Source organism: Nicotiana tabacum, chromosome 24 (assembly GCF_000715075.1).
Source record: "Nicotiana tabacum cultivar K326 chromosome 24, ASM71507v2, whole genome shotgun sequence".
Taxonomy (NCBI): domain Eukaryota; kingdom Viridiplantae; phylum Streptophyta; class Magnoliopsida; order Solanales; family Solanaceae; genus Nicotiana; species Nicotiana tabacum.
This window is the reverse complement of record NC_134103.1, coordinates 102323168-102340676: the sequence shown is the minus strand read 5'-3', so window position 1 is coordinate 102340676 and position 17509 is coordinate 102323168. Positions and strand designations below refer to the sequence as shown.

General features: G+C 35.7%; 3 protein-coding genes across 4 annotated transcripts; 2 read left to right on the top strand and 1 right to left on the bottom strand.

Annotated features, from left to right (window-relative positions):
• The first annotated feature begins 306 nt into the window (after positions 1-306).
• Positions 307-3469, top strand: LOC107802353 (replication protein A 14 kDa subunit B-like). The gene is made up of 3 exons (XM_016625832.2): positions 307-457; positions 2214-2473; positions 3149-3469. The coding sequence occupies exons 2-3, from the start codon at positions 2218-2220 to the stop codon at positions 3211-3213; spliced, it is 321 nt and encodes a 106-aa protein (XP_016481318.1). The 5' UTR covers positions 307-457; positions 2214-2217; the 3' UTR covers positions 3214-3469.
• Positions 3470-6574: 3105 nt separating this feature from the next.
• On the top strand, positions 6575-9027 carry LOC107802358 (chaperone protein dnaJ 72). Of its 2 annotated transcripts, XM_075248243.1 has the most exons (4): positions 6575-6771; positions 6855-7313; positions 7924-7993; positions 8658-9027. In XM_075248243.1, the coding sequence occupies exons 2-4, from the start codon at positions 6880-6882 to the stop codon at positions 8718-8720; spliced, it is 567 nt and encodes a 188-aa protein (XP_075104344.1). In that variant the 5' UTR covers positions 6575-6771; positions 6855-6879; the 3' UTR covers positions 8721-9027. The 2 variants fall into 2 exon arrangements, with proteins under 2 accessions (XP_075104344.1, XP_016481326.1); XM_016625840.2 differs by having other exon boundaries at positions 6586-7313.
• A 2491-nt stretch (positions 9028-11518) lies between these two features.
• LOC107802357 (presenilin-like protein At1g08700) lies at positions 11519-13300 on the bottom strand. The gene has a single exon (XM_016625838.2). The coding sequence runs from the start codon at positions 13151-13153 to the stop codon at positions 11900-11902; it is 1254 nt and encodes a 417-aa protein (XP_016481324.2). The 5' UTR covers positions 13154-13300; the 3' UTR covers positions 11519-11899.
• Positions 13301-17509: the final 4209 nt, after the last annotated feature.

The following is a 17509-nucleotide window of genomic DNA, read 5'->3' as shown; positions in this document are numbered from 1 at the left end:
TATAAGTAAATGACACAAACTAATATATGATCTATTTAAAACTTTATTAAAATTGAATAAATAATTATTCTATAATAAATACTATATCCAAATTAAAATCCATGGTTAATATTAAATATACCAACAATAAATAGATATAGATATAGATAGATAGATATAGATAATAATTGAACTTTAATAACAACACTTAAAATTAACTCTCCACATTTCCACTCGTGAATGACGGCTGATAATTTTGACATAACTCTCCACTAGTTCTTTTTAACCATATATAAAATTAATTCTAAAATGACCAAAATTTAAGGGCGCGCTATTTCCCGCGAGAAAAGTTTCGCATATTATTTCAACTGCTAGGGTTTCGAGGCAAAGATTTATCATTTTCCCCTGATTCAAACATTTCTAGACTCTTCATATCACCATTCACAAGGGGAAACTCATCAGCTTCGAAATCTAACAGGTAATTCGCTCTCGTTTCTAATTTGTATATCTATTCCCTTTGTGATTTCATCATACGAATTTTGCTATACGAACTGTAATAAGTAGCTAATATCGTCGTCTGAGCTTCAGTTTTCAGCCCTACGATTGAATGTTAACTGTATATGTGAGTTGAATTTCGGAGTAGTGTTGTTCAGTGAATGTACGTAGGTGCGATCTATTTTTTTTTCCTTTCTCTTTTGCTGCTTTTGGGGAATTAGGATTTGGGATGATTAACTATGAAATGTGTTTTATAGCTTGGTTGGCTTTTTAGTTAGTGGTAAAAGAGAAAGTGATGAAAATTGTTAAAAGAAGCAAAGAAAAATTTGTTTACTTTAGCTCTTTACTGCTTACCGAAAGATAAGAAGAATTGAGGACGTTTTGTTAAAGGTTGTTAAAATTTGTAATCTAACAGGGACATCTTGTCTTGTTTGTGACTTCTAATGATATTTACCATAAAGCCTAAGAAGGACCCGTCGTGAGGGGTTGGGGGAGTGGGGTGTTGGGTGTTGCTTGCTTGATAGGTGGGTGGTCAGGTCTATTACCGCCTATGAGTTATCTTGTGGAGTTGGGAGCTTTGACAGGAGCTCTAGAAGATGGTAGTGATAGCACAGAGGCTGTGCTCCTGGAGAAAAAAGTGATTAACATTATCAATGAAGGAAATATAAAGGTCACAAACTTGTCTCAGGAAAGGAGGAAAGAACTAAATCACAAAATTAAACTTTGTAAAATTTTCTTTTGCATTAGCATCATGGGAATTAAGTAGATAAATTTAATTTTCCTGGCTTTGAGTGCAGTAGTAAACACAGGACGAAGTGCTGAAAGGACAGCTCATGTGCTATGTATTGTTAAAGTGCTTACCTTAACATAAAAGAAAAAACAAGCTGCACAGTAAAATAAGATAAAACTTATTTTGTCTTGCATAATTAATAGTCTAAGTACTTGAATCGGAGTAATGTTGAAGGATGAGAATCAAATTCAGATGTGTTGATAAATTTTTGTCAAGATTAGGTTTGTTTCTTTAAATGGTTTTCAAAATCTTGTGTTTTTATCTTTTTATAAGCATAATGAATACATGAAGTTCATGACCTAAAGCTGTCTTGAAAAGAGATCTTCAGTAAGGGAGAAGGTGAATAAGGTTAAAGGTCTGGTTCTCCTCCTCCTTCTATTGGTTTAGTTAGTTTATTTGATTTTCCCTTCCTTCTTTTTGTTTCGATCTCCCTCATGTTTTACCCATCTTGAATATGGCTTTCCTTTTCTTTTGCCTCTTCATCTTATATCCCCATCTTCCCTCTTAATTCTGGGCTTTTTTCACTTCTGTCTATATCTTTGTCTTGATTCATCTTTCCTTAACTGTTTCTTCTTTATTGAATTTTGTATTACTTTTTGGGTTGAATCTTCTTGTAGGACACTTTGGGTTTGCAAAACTTCAACTATTTTTCTCTTATCTGAATTGGTGCTTTTATATTTGCTATGCTTTCATGACCCCCGCCTCACTCCAACAAAAAAAGAACTTGGGTCATTGCATTGTTGCGTAGCAATAGTTCTACTAATAGAAGTATTGATAGCTTAGACTGAATAGTGCAGTCAAATGCAATTGTTGTTTCTAAGCTGAATGAACGAATGAACATGCTACTGTGTGTAATTATGGATAGAAATGGTTGAAAACATAGTTTTAATCTGCCAAAACTCAACCTTGTTCGTTCAACTCATTTCCCAATTTTCCTTTTGCCTTTTAGAGGTATGGATACATCAAATCCTGCCGTCTTTGTCAATGCTGAGCTCCTCCGCTCGTATGTGGGAAGGAAGGTTCGAGCTGTGATTCAGGTTATGCGCTCTGATGGTGGTACAGTGATTGGGAGATCTACAGATGAGCAGCAGATAGCTGTGAAAGGCAATCCCCCTGGTCCTCTTACGACATTTGTTGAGGTCATAGGTATCGCTGACAGTAACCAATCTATCCGTGCTGAAATATGGTCCAATTTTGGGGACACTCTAGGTATCACTTCAAATCATTCACATTAATAATTTTGATAATGTTTTATCTCGCAATGTCTTTAGGTGGTGGAATCTTTATGATTGCTTTCTTTGTTTGCTTTGTGTTGGTTCTGCACTTGCTTTAAAGTCATTAACTACAAATGTTCTCTAGCTTTTTACCTGCAAAAATATGCTGAAAGAAAAGCCGCTTAAAGTTACTTTCTTCTAGATTTTCTTTCCTCGCTAAGATTACATCCAAAAAGCTCCTTTGAATTATTAGGAGTATTTTAAATCATATCTTGGTTGGAATTATTGTCAGCTCTCTATTGGATTGTGCAACAGGGATCTATAAACAGATTACTAATATATCTGGTTGTTGAATATACACTTGTCCGTGAACTTGGTCATCTTTAAATCCTTACGAGTTTGCAAAGGGATCTTTGCGTAGGTATCTAAGCTCCCCATCCCCTCCTTGGAGAACAACTAGATAAAGCTTTTAGGAATAACTTTGTTCTTTTCGTCGAAAATGGAAATCAAGTCACCGATGATTTAATTTGATTAAATTGGAAGTGCAAATGAGTATTGATACTAGTCTTACCCATCTTCATGGATTCATATTACTACATCTTATTTGCTTGCTATTACTCAGAAATTTCAAAGGAATAAATTCTGACATGCCTCTTTTCCGTATTTGTAGATACACATAGCTATAACCATGTTTGCTTGCTGGCAAATGGTGATTATAAACACTTGTTCATATGAGGAGTCGAAATTGACATGATCTAGTGGATCCTAAGAAGTGATCCAACTCTACTTTTATACATGATGTCTGTGAATACTTGTTTCGAAGTATGTTGTTTAGTTTGGGATGCTTTGTTATGTTCTGGTATATGTTTTTCAGAGTGAACCTGCTGGAATCCAGAACTTCTGTTACTTGCATTACATTTTGGCTGTTGCTAGGCAATGTTAGCTTTTTGCTGCTTTGCAACTTCATGTATTGATAGTTGAGTGTGGACAACCTTGTATTCCTCTAAGAATGCTTTTTAGGTTTTTTTTTTTTGGGTGGGTGGGGGCTCAGTAAATGGCAAGTATTTTCCAAAATTATATTCTTATCTAGGAGTTGACTCTTACGCACTCTGTTTGCAACTTGAAGATTATAATGGAAAAGAAATAGTTCAAAGGAAGTTGGATTCTTTATGATGTCGGATATTGGATTCTGGTAAAAATCACTTCCTATTTCTTGGACTGTAATTTGGACAGAAAAAATGGAAAAGAAATCCTGGGGAGATATCAACGGGGGATTTGTAGCCGTATTCTATATTTGTGCCACCTTTTAATATGTATCTTATTTTTAAAAATTATTGATTTGGTAGCCAGCTGACAAAAAATCCGTAATAATATGATAATTGCACCCCTGACAAAAGATATAAAACTTGCATCACGCATTAATTGCGTGATCTGCAATCTCATTCGTGAAAAAAGATTTTCTCCTCTCCTCTTGGCAGCTTTATCAAAAAACCAAAAATTTGTCTAAATTCATCTTTAGAATCACACTTGCATGAAGTTGTTTCACGTTGAAACTAAAACTTCATGCTAATATAGCATGAAGTTGTTTCACGTTGAAGCTAAAACTTCATGCTAATGCATGCTGAAATTATTTATCCTGTAGTCTACAGTTTTGTCATGAGTTTTATCCGAAACTTCAGCCTAAACATGCTTACATTATTTAGTTCGTTTGCTAAAACTTCAGTCTAAATATGCTTAAGTTATTTAGTTCATTTGCTAAAATTTCAGACTAAATATGCTTAAGTTTTTTAGTTCATTTGCTAAAACTTCAAACTAAACATCCTTAAGTTTTTTTAGTACATTTGCTAAAACTTCAGACTAAACACGCGTAAGTTTTTTTAGTTCATTTGCTAAAACTTCAGACTAAATACGCGTAAGTTATTTAGTTCATTTGTTAAAACTTCAGACTAAACATGTTTATGTTATTTAGTTTATTTGCTAAAATTTCAGACTAAACATGCTTAAGTTTTTTAATTTATTTGCTAAAATTTCAGACTAAACGTGCTTAAGTTTTTGTCTTGCAGTATGTAATTTTCTAATGAGTTTTTTCTAATGCATGCTTAAGTTATTTAGTTTATTTTCTAAAATTTCAGACTAAACATGCTTAAGTTTTTTAGTTCATTTGCTAAAATTTAAGACTAAACATGCTTAAGTTTTTTAGTTCATTTGCTAAAATTTTAGACTAAACATGCATAAGTTTTTGTCTTGCAGTATATAATTTTTAAATGATTTTTTGCCAATGTATGCTGAAGTTATTTAGTTCATTTGCTAAAATTTCAGACTAAACATGCTTAAGTTTTTTAGTTCATTTGCTAAAACTTCAGACTAGGAGTGGCAAACGAGCGGGTCGGGTTGGATATGGTTCGGGTCGAAAACGGGTAATGAAAAAATGGATAAATTATCCGACGCGATCCATATTTAATACGGATAAAAAATGGGTTAACCGACGGATAATATGGGTAACCATATTATCCATGACTTCATGAATATGATCACTTTTGGGAGAATTTCTAGTCTCCCAAACTTGAGGAACCCTCAATTTGAGGTTTTACAAATGTAAAAGTTAAACTCATTAGTTATTCATTTGTTACCCATTGATTATCCATTTTCTAAATGGATAATATGGTTCTTATCCACATTTGACCAATTTTTAAAAAGTTCACTATCCAACCCATTTTTTAGTGGATAAAATGGGTAGTTGACTGTTTTCTTTTAACTATTTTGCCACTCCTACTTCAGACTAAACATGCTTAAGTTATTTAGTTCATTTGCTAAAACTTTAGACTAAACATGCTTAAGTTATTTAGTTCATTTGCTAAAACTCCATACTAAACATGCTTAAGTTATTTAGTTCATTTGCTAAAACTTTAGACTAAACATGCTTAAGTTATTTAGTTCATTTGCTAAAACTTCAGACTAAACATGCTTAAGTTATTTAGTTCATTTGCTAAAACTTCTGACTAAACATGCTTAAGTTATTTAGTTCATTTGCTAAAACTTCATGCCAAAACATGCTGAAGTTTTGTCCTGCAGTCTACAGTTTCAGACTAAACATACTTAAGTTTTTTAGTTCATTTGCTAAAACTTCACACTAAATATGCTTAACTTTTTGTCTTGCAGTATGTAATTTTCTAATGAATTTTTGCTAATGCATGCTGAAGTTATTTAGTTCATTTGCTAAAACTTCATACCGAAGCATGCTAAAGTTTTGTCATGCAGTCTATAGTTTTGTCATGAGTTTTATCCGAAACTTCAGTCTAAACAAGCTGAAGTTTTTTAGTTCATTTGCTAAAATTTCAGACTAAACATGCTTAAGTTTTTGTCTTGCATTATGTAATTTTCTAATTAGTTTTTTCTAATGCATGCTGAAATTATTTAGTTCATTTGCTAAAATTTCATACCAAAATATGTTGAAGTTTTGTCCTGCAGTCTACAGTTTTGTCAATAGTTTTTTATTAAAGAAGGGCAAAATCGTTTTTTTAAAATGCTTTTAACAAAAAAATGGGTACGGATGCAAACGAAAAAACAAAACGGGTATAAATTAAAAAGAGACGACCAAATAGGACGCCTCATGCAATTTTTACGATATCAACGAATAAGGTCCCTTTGGAGATAGGAATTTTATGTCAAATAATCAAAAACCACAGTTTTATGTTACAAGCCCAAATCCCTCGTACTTGTTTGATTATACCATAGTTTAATGAATTCCTAATCTGAATTCATAGGCTGGCTCGAAGAGGTGAAATTATTTCCTCAACTTAAGGTCTGGCCTAGTTTAGAGGAAAATATCCGTCACTAACATTTGGTTTTTTCATCTGAAAGACGGCGGAAGTGTTATGTTTTTTGTAGGAGTTATAAAAAATGTCAAACTGCTAAATTCAGTTTTAAATTGAACCAATTCAATTCAAATTGCTGAGCGGATGTTCTAATTTGCGTGGTTTAACGTCAATGAAATAGTTGAGATGGTGTTTAAATAAATAAAAGAGTTCACAATTGGAATTGCAGTCACAATTAAAAAAACAAACAAAACTATATTCATTTTCTTAAAAGTTACAAAATTGTACAGTAATATTGTATCCTTTTTTATTGTTTCTACGTATTAGTTAGTATTAATTATTTATATTCTTACCGTAATACTTTTATCTTTGAAATTTACAATCTTCGAATGGAAAAAAAGAAAAATCTTCGAATCGAGTGATTTTAATATTTACAGCGATTGACGAAGAGCACTCACGGCCATGGAAGCTCCACGAGGTCACGTACTTCTCTCTTTTTTTGCCATAGTTACACGTACATAACCTCTGAAACCTCCATTTCCACTTCCTCCAAATTGACAGAAAAATTAGCTGAAAACAACAAACAATGGATCACTACAAAATATTAGGGTTAACACGAAGCGCAAGCAAGGAAGATATTAAACAAGCGTTTCGAAAATTGGCAATGGAATTTCATCCCGACAAGCACGTACATTCACCGCAACAGTTAAAGGAAAACGCTACTCTCAAATTCAAGCAAGTTTCCGAAGCGTACGAGACTCTGATCGACGATCGCAAACGCGCTGATTACAATATTCGTCAAAATAGTTACCGGAATTCTGCGAATAATTATTATAGCGGTGGTAATAGTGACAATTATTACCGTAATAGTTATCAGAACAGTTATAGGAATAATTACGGTTATGGATATGGGTATAGTCGGCCTGCAGATGGAGGTTCTGCTAGCGTTTTTACCAAATTGGAAACGGTTATGCGGTTCATGACCACGCGGGCGTTTCTCCTCAACGCTGCCTTGGCTGGGTAATTCTCCTTTCCCCTTTGCCCCTTTCCTTTTAATTTTTTTGTGGGGCTTTTGTATTTTGTTCCCCTACTTCCATTTTATATGATACTATTTGATTGATAAAAAAAAGTTGTATTAGTGGTACAAGAACATGAATAAATGTCCTTCAAATCTCAGATAGTTTGAGTTGGCTATATGAATTTTCAATATCCATCATGCTCCATTTGGACCAGAGGCCGATCAAGGAGTTTAGCTCTATGTGGTTCAACATTTACGGTTTTTAGCATTGAACTCGATACATTTTTAAAGTTATGGGTTCATATTTTACTATTTATTGCAATTTTAGTGAATTTTTACATGATTTATATTGCGGATAAAAAGACTTGTTTCATGCCAATACTGAATGATTTGTCTTTAAGCTCTAGAGGAAGTTGTTGTAATGATTTGTCCTATTGACTGTCCAGGCGTTAGATCCTAAACTTTGTTATTCATGTGAACAACTCGACTCTCTAAGACATCACCTTGCTCTTTTGTTTTACCTCAATGTTTTTGATGTGGATAAGTTATTTACCTCAATGTTGACCCAGTTAAGATCTTCTCAGGATATCACTGATATATATTTCTCTACAGTGTATTGTTAGGTGCAACATATGTAGTTGATGCAGGTGGGGAGGCACTATGGAAGATGCAAAATTCTGGAGTATGACTTCTCTTCCTTTTATCCATCACCATTCATACACTTTTCATTAATTGAAACAGCATAGAGATTCAAACTGTGTCATAACGAACCAAAAAAGTGTAGTCCAAACAAGGTTTACTGTTGCGTACACTTTAATATATTTGGTCCTCCTTTTTCTTGCATCAATGGTAGGATTAGATATGGATCTTTAGTTTAACAATGTGACTTGGTTTAGGATACTGTTTGCTCTAGATCTCTTATCTTCTTTTAGATATATGTGACCTTCATTTTTGGTCCATAAGCAATCCGTGAAGCTGGGATTTAAGTTAACGAGAATGATTAATGTATGCCAGTCAGTGGGATATGAAATACCTATTTCCTATTCCTTACATATAAGAAAATGATATAATCCGTTTTCTGTTAAATATGATTTCTGAAAAGTTTGCCAAGCTGGTAAAAGCTCTGGTTGGTCATAGTTTTGGATTATGTGAATAGTTGGACATTTCAGTTGGCAGTGGACTCCTAACTTTTACAGCTTATCTTCTTGCTTTTGTAGTTTTATTGTTTCTGTGTAGATTTATATGACTTGAGTTTCGTCATTCAGTCCTAGAAGTATTTGTTATAGTAAGCAGTAACATGTCGAATAATTTTCCATAACAATCTTCTTTGTGATCTTTGAGTGTAGAAATCGTTTGAAGAAGCAATGGAATCTGTAGAAAAAGCAAAAGCATTTGATGACAAAAGATGAAGAGTTGTGTTGTATAGTTGTTTGATTTTTGAAATGCTCATGGAAACCCCGCAATCATACCTTCTGAAGTGGAAATAAACTATTGCAATTTGCAAATGGCTGAGCTGTGATCTTCAATTGCTGTCAAAATTGCTATAACTTTTGGCAGAAATAGAGGGAGAGAGAGTTTGGTAAGGGAGTTGAGCAGCGATGTACCCTTGTATAGAAAAAACAAATCATAGTGGGTTGCATTGCTCTTCTTGTGTTCGTGTAATATTATACTACTAACCAAATAGAAGTGTGTACAGAATTCTTTTGATCGGTAAAATGTGTGGATAGATGTCAAATAGTTACAAGTCGACTTGCCTAAAGCATAATGTTTAAGATGTTAAGTTTAGAGTACAATAAAGAGACTTCAACGCCACCAAAACCATATAGTATACAATATTAATCATAGAAAGTTGGGTACTCAGTTCAAAATCCATTTAGTGGTATTAAAAACTCGATCAGTCTGATTACTTCCTTTTGATAAGAGAGTGGACAGAACTATTTGCGATTCTGCTGCCGTTAGCTTGGCAATCAAAACGTGCAGATAACAATTTCCTTTACTTATAAAAGTGATGTTCGAACAAACTTGGACTCTTTAATTATTCAACCAGATATTTATTATCTCTCATCGTTAGAGCAGACAACCATTTCTGGAGCTCTGTCTACAATGGCATATAATAGTTTGTAAAATAGCACCAAAGCCTATGTTTTCCCCCGGAGCAATTGTTTACGGATTCAGTTTCCTTTGAATTTCATAAGGACTCCAAGCAGAAGCGGAGCTAACCTTCGACCGAACCCAATCACTTTTGCTTAAACACTGCATTTGTACTAGAAAATTCATTAAATATGCAAAAATATTTAATCACGAACCCAGTAACTAAGACGAGCTATAGGTTCCGTGGCAAATTAAGAACCCATAAACATCAAATTCTGGCTCCGCCTCACTCCAAGGTTGATGCCACCCAATAGAGTACTACAATTGGATTTCAAATAAAGTTTATCTACATCCAAGGGCACTTCAAATTTGACCTACGAAAGCAAAGTAGCAGCTAATTTGGATGAAATGGAAAAAATACTTTCCGTGTCGTTTATAAAACAATACTCCACTACAACTAATCCTTTAGAAGAAAATAATCTTAGTCATTGTCATTCCAATAACTGGCAACAGTAGCCCCAGCAAGCTAAATCAAACTAACAATTTCACAAATATGTTATTAGCATTTGGGTGATCAAAAGTCTGAGACAATAAACTCAATAACCTAAACTCTAAGTCTAGCTGAACTCGCCAGCCATGTTATAGAAATCATGCTAAGAGTGAAACTTGGACAGTGCAGTTTTGCTGGAGACACAAGTGGTGAAACCGACTAAGGAAATGGAGCAAGCCAATGCTCACTATTATATCAGATAAAGGCCAATAGCATTATATCAAAATGGCGCCAGTGCAACAATTAAGGATAGAAATTAGAAATCTGAACTAATGCAAATCAGTACTTGAGCAATATGAGGTAGACCTGATAGCGCGAGCATTTAGTAGGCAGGGGAAGCCTGTGGGTTACACATGAACACTAGCAGTAAGGTAGGCTGGCATCTGGGTAGAATATTAGCCTGAATAGAGAAGCCAAACATTGCAAGTTATAAGAAGCATACCGAGTGATCAAACCATTTGGGAAGACCAAATTACTAGTTGCCAATAAAAGCCACGCCATTTGTATCTCTTTTCTTTTATTAAGGTGGAATAAAGTCAGTGAAGGCACAGAACTGGGGCATCTAACATAAAACACAAGGTTGGACGTAACTGTTCTAAAATTTCCTAAGCCACTTGACTTCAATCTAAAAAAACCAATACTAAGAAAAATCTCCGCTGGCTAAATAACGAAAGAAGAAGGAAGAGAAATGGAAAGCATGCATTAGTGCAGAGGATTGTTCACAGAACTGGGTTTTCAGTGGAAGGTACCTAAGCTTCAATGACTATTTTCAATGTGCACAGGGGTTTAACTCCATCCACTGAGTCTAGGTTCCTAGGAAACAGATAAAGTTGAAAGAAATGCAAGTGAAGGGAATAATCTTTAGCACCTTAACCAGAATACCTCAAAGAGGCAGCACATTTGTAACCTTGCTCTACTATTTGTTTCATTTGCCCTTGATCTCTCTTCCTTGGCTACCAAAAAAGCATCTGTAAAGAATGCCTCTAGTAACTGCTTAGCGCAAGGATATGATCCCATCCAAATGAGATATTGTCAAGGTCCAAAAACAACAAATTCTTTAACTCGCTGCTTGCCATAAACAGATGCACCAACTTCAGTTTGAGAGAATAAAGATCAGTTTCAAGTCAGCTGGTGCTGCTTAGGAGACATGGAGCACGAGATGCTGGACTCAGACGGTCCTCCTGCATCTTTATTTACACTGACATAGTCTGACGGTCAGAGTGTGAGAGAAAGAAAGCAGTGTTACCTATTACCAGCACCAAACTAAACTTGGAGAAGAATTCTCTAATCCACTGCAAAAACTAATCAGAATTCTAAGAGACTGCATATATACTTACAACTACAAATCCATTAAAAATTATGTTGAATCATTATTATTCTGAATCGTCGAATCCAGATATAGTACAACTGGTCTTTAGTTTTATGTGGCAGTCGATTCCCTTTCTATTCGGATGTATGCTTAAAATCGATGTATGCTTAAAATCCAAGTAGAATCTTACGCATTCAAGAGGTTTGGGTCAAACCTAAAATATCAGTAAGTGGCTTGTTACCAGTAGAACTGCAAACTCATAAGCAATAGAACTACTTACAGCAATAGTCGATACATAGCTAGTTACATAAGTTTGTCGAATCATAAAGTATGCTACACGTCAAGTGTATGGAATACGGAATACCCCTTTTGGCTCATGGCCAAATGAGATGAATATAATATTCTTAACATCATAGGTGAAACGTGAAACAGAATCGGTTAGAATCAATAGAGGGACAACCTCAATATCCTTGCAATTTACAGATAGATCAGAACAAAATATAGCTGGAGTTGTCCCTTCCTATTCAGAATCTTGAAACAAGGGCATGGGTACCCTAAGCAATTAGCTTTCTTGTAAATCAAAATGTATGTCTCATAACATATCCTGTATTTTTCTAATCTCCTCCGTAAATCAGGGGTCAAAACATCAAAAGATTCGTCGAAGTCCCAACAACAAATGGTTCCATCAACAACCTCGTCAAGAAGTAAAAGATAACCCCCAAGGCAATGGATATAGGGAGCGCTGGCAACGCGTGCCTACACACAGCTAACAGTATAAGTGTGCAACCTAACCCACTTATAATAGCAAGATAACAAGCATAAACAGTCATCAAATCATACATTGCAGCTCTACCCACCAACACACTATAGAAAACAAAGTCTCCTAAACCAAGCTTTATCCCCCTCCCTCTCTCCTCCTCTTCCTCCAATTCCCTCTCTCTCTCCCTCCCCATAACCCGACCCCGATTACTCTCATTACTACTTTCCCTTATCTCTTGATTCGCCACGTGCCCATCGCTTATCAATGGTGACGTCTCCCCCTCAATTTCAACCTCTCTAACACCACCAATCTCCCCATTTTCGCTCCCATTCTGAGCCACATTTTCGCCACTAGACATAACCCCAAGCTCAATTGAATCCCCATCTGAAAACCCAGCTAACAAAAGCCCTAAGTTAGGCCCTCTATTCCCTGATCTTGAACCCACATTGGGCCGGGCTTCATACACCAAAGCCGGCAACTCTTCATCCCTACTAGAAGCTAACTCCACCAATATCTTCAACGGCCCCCCGGGGGCTAAAACCGCAGCCAAATCATATAAAGCAAGTGCAACAAGCACAACCCAAGTAGTCCATTCAGGTAATTTAGTAAACCAAGCTGCAACAATAATCCCTAAAGCCACCATATACATTTGATTAAGCAAAATCGGAACCCCTTGTGAAAAGACCGAAATAACCCCAACAATGGTGAAATTAAAAAGCAGTAGTACAAAAGTAAACGAATCAATCGGGATATTGAAATGTTGAATTAGTGAAAGACAAATTGACCCACCCATTGAACCCAAAACGAAGAACGCCGAAAAACGGATGTAATATTTGAGGAAATTAGTGAAACGGTAGTAATAGAGGATTACGAGGAGAAATGTAACGAGAGTTATGAGGAGTACGAAGACGAGTGCATTAAGGAGAGCGCCTTCGAGTTTAGTAGAAGTGGTGTCGGTGGGTGATTCGAGGTATACTAGGTTAGCAGCTGTACGGAGGACTTGTTGATCGGAAGAGGAAATTGAGGAAAGAGAGTAGACGATGAGAACTACGAGGAACATGCAAATGGAGACCGGTGACATTACTCCGATGATTTCAGTTCCGATCGTTTCTAATATGCTGCCGCCGTCCATTTTTTGGGGTCGCCGGCCGGTGAAGGGTGAAAGGTAGAAAAATGTGTGGTGAAGTAGTTGCGGAGGAAAATGGTAAAGGGTAGAAAGGGAATGACGTTTTTGAGAAATTTTTTGTGCACAACTTCTTTTTCTAAATTTGAAAATTTGGTCTCTTTGGATTGGAAAAGCTTTTAAGGAAAAAAGGGAGAATTTTCTTTTCATTTTCTTTATTTAAGCATGTACCTAGTTAAATTTAATTTAATTAAACATGAAATTTGAAAATATCTTAAATTTTGGCCCTTTTTTGCTATTGCACAATCTTTCAACGTGTTTGGTTCTCTCATGAAAAATAGAATTGAGAGCAATTTGTATTGCAACCTTAGTGTCACAATAAAGGTCTCTAATTATTTTCATTTAATATTGATATAGGTTTTAGACACACTTAGGGAAACGTTTTGAAAAGCCACCCGGTAATTAAAATTGGTGTAATTACTACCAATATAGTAATTGCGACGATCTGTTTGTTTGTCATAACGTAATTACAAATATATTGTTTGGTTGTACAAGTGTAATTACACAATTAGATTAAATTTTAAATAAAGTAATTATCAAAATTTAAAAGTTAATATAATAAATATATGCATATAAATTATTTTTTATAAGTATAAATGATATTAGATTTGGTATTTAAGATGCATATATTTTTCTTGAATGTGCATTAATTATTAATAATATATTTATAACTAATATTGTAAAAATAATTGATATATATTTTCTAAATTAATAATTATTATTTTAATTAATTATAAAAGCTAAAAACATAGGTTTTGTAAGAACATTATGGAATGCATGTGTTGATCAAATAAATTAATTTATAAATATAATATCATAACATTATTCAAATATTTGACAAAACTAATCTATCAATTCTAACTAAAAAAATTAACAATATGCAATGTGAAATAATAAGTACTACTAAAATAAGTAAATTGAAACCATAAATATAACACAAGTTCAAAATTTAAAAAAAAATAGTTTAACATATATCAAATTCCAACATAATAAAAATAAGTTCTAATACAACTTAAGATTAGGAAACATACTGAGTTTCAATACAACTTAAGATTAGAAAACATAAAATATATGAGAAATTACATGGATTCACAAGAAGTAAAAGGTAGATAAATAATATACAAAGAAAAATATATTTTAAAATTAAAAAAAATAATAAAAAAAAATAATGGAAATAAAAAGTTATAACGAAAAATGAATTAAAATAAACATAAAAAGGAAAGAAATTAAAATTTAACCTTGTAATTACATACCTCCTTAAGACTTTCTGACCCTCCCCCCCCCCCGAGAATTGGAGAGTGTAATTACACCTCTCCAATTACACTCAATTCCATGTTAACCAAGTAATTACTTGGCCAAACAAATATGTCAAACTGTATAATTACACCCAATTACACCCAATTCTAATTCCGAAGTGACTTCCCAAACAGGCTCTTAGTGAAATGTTTGGTGTATAAAAGATTTTTAATAAATAAAGTGTGTAATAGAATTATCACAAGTTAAGAATGGATTATATTAAGCTGGTATGATATAATATATTATTAGTGTATTAAAATAGATAAAACAACACTCCACCATATTTTATACCATAAATCCTCCAACCAAACGAGTTCTTATATTTTTGCTATACATTGACAAAATATCATCAATGCAAGTCCCAAAAATGATTGTTTCTAAAGTGAACTTTAAACATATTGTTTACCCTCAAAATCGGATAACAATTAAATTTGTAAGTGATTTTAAGGATACACAGATTAATTTGATACAAAACGATAAATTGGATTAAAACAAACAAATAGAAATACAGTAAATTCAAACCACGCGGGAAAGATGTCTTCAGCCTTAGTGAACTATTTGCCTTCGATCCGGGCTCACAATAGTCAATATTGATGAATGAAAGAAAAGTCTAGAATAACAGTGAAATTAATAGTATATTATTTTGGAATGTGTGTTATAACGTGCTTAATGAATTATCAGACCTCCATTTATATAGTAGGGAAATCCTACTCTAAGTATAACTCTATAAAAGGTAAAAAAAATCTTTAGTTTAATTGATTGCCGGTTCTACATCGATATGTGCCGAGATCCACGCCGTGATATTCAGCTGGTCACGGATATCACGGCCTCTTGTTGGCCGTGCTTGATTGCCCAGCGACGCTCTCCAAAGTCCTCCAGGTTATAGGTCGATCTCGAATCATGACCCCGATATTATCGAGGGTCGATGGTTGGCCCCCCGTACTTTGACTCGATGATATCCTTTCTTCGATTCCGATCTTTGGCAATCATATCTCGAGCTCGTTTAACCTTGTTAGAGGCCAAGAGTGTATCATGAGTCCGATTTTTATTCGTACACAGATACTCCCATCGTTTCTCGGAAAGTAAGCTGATGAGAAACGACATGAGCGTCCTGATTCCTTCGTAGATACACCGCGACTTAAACGATAAAAAATTCGAAATGTCTCGTCAGTCATGTCATATATCATAATGGCATTAAATTCATGTCAACCGTCGGTCGGTTGTCCCTGCAGGCGAAGCATCACAACACCACTATAAATAACCTATCTTTTGTTCATTTTTTACTTTACATTAAACCGTTTACCCTCGTACCCTCAGGATTTCACTACTCTCTTTCAAATTCTAGCATTTTTACCTCCGGTATTCGATATTCCTTTGAAATCCTTACTCAACATCCACTCAATCCAGCACTTCTCAGTCTCCAGTTTTCAACCCTTTTCCATCTTCTTTAAGCTTTCTCTTAGAACAATGGCAAAAACCTCAAAATCTGTCCCCCAAAAGGTTACTTCTATCTCCCAAACGATTGTCGGAACCAATGAGACTACTTCTGAAGTGGTCGGCCTCGGGAGATCAGCTGTTAATTGGCCATCGACGAACCGGCTCCCGAACCTCCCTTGAAGATGTTCATTCCCGGAGTCTTTTCGATTACTGATGACTTAAAGGTAGAGAAACCCTCCTCGGTGCAGGGTCGGTGCGTGGAGGCATTGAGGTATATTTGCTCGATCACCGAAGACGATCTCAACTTAGTCCGAAAGGATTGTAACTAGGCTAAAAAGTACGTAGTGGTCCCCGACCCTGAGGAGGCCATTACTACTCAAGTTGAGGGATACCTAATTGTCTACACTTATCCCTTTACGATGGGCCCGGTGGATCCGGTCATCATAAACTTCTGCAAGAGGTATGAGGTATGTCTCGGCCAAATTCACCCTTCACTATGGAGGATCGTGATCCTCCTCTGATTTTTTATAAATAAAATTGATTCGTGCACTTTCACCATCGATCATATGCTCTATTTATACGGTCCCCGAATTTTCCAAGGGGGACTGATAAAGCTTGTTCGTCGGGCCAGCAAAGTCCCATTTTCAAGCATCGACGAAGATCGGGATCACTCGTGCGTCCTAGAGACCAGCCCGAGGAGGACGACATCTTCATAGCCCATGTGCCATATGTCCCCGAGAAACGGGTGGCAGTCGAGGGGGAAATGATTGAAGTTGATCCCCCTCAAGTTTGCGAGGCTTATGCCGAGGTAAGGGCCGGGGATTTGCGAGATGCCGGTCCTTCCCCGCCCGACGTTATAGATACTTCGGGATCGCCTTCGTTCATGGAATCAATGTTTGATGAAGCCCAAACGACGAAGGAGCGATCCTATGAGAAGGCCCATGGAGCGGATGATCCCCTCCAAGGCTTTTTGACGGTATAGACTAATCCGTCCCGAGGGATTTTACCAGGTTGGGTGATTTAGAGGTACCAAGGAAAAGTCAACCTTTGGAGGCTAGTAGGTCGAGCTCGAGCCCGAAATTAACCAACCGGCTCCCTGCTCCAAGCATAGATCCTGGTCGAAAGCGGACCATCGTTATCACCATTCTGGAGGATGCTCGGATCCTTTCCATCCCCGTAGGGATAGCCAGTTACCTCCGGTGTTTGGTGACCGAAGACGACCAAGCCAAAATAAACAAGGTAGAGGCGATATGCCTTTTCAATAAAGCACAACATGCATTGAATCAGGTAATTCTTGATAATTTTTGATAATTCTTGATGATTCTAATATCTTTTATGATATTTGAACTAATTTTTGACAATTCTAATATCTTTTTTTCGTATACGCAGGCCTCAGTGCTTCACCACAAAACCTTCCTCCGGTATCGGGATGAGTTGAGCCAGCTCGAGGCCGAAGTGAAAGAGCTTGTTGAGAAAAGAGGTATGTATATTGTATAGGCTTCTCATCGAGCAACGTGAAGGAGAAGTCAAGAGCTTCTAAGCCGAGTTGGACGTGGATCGGAAGGAAGCCGA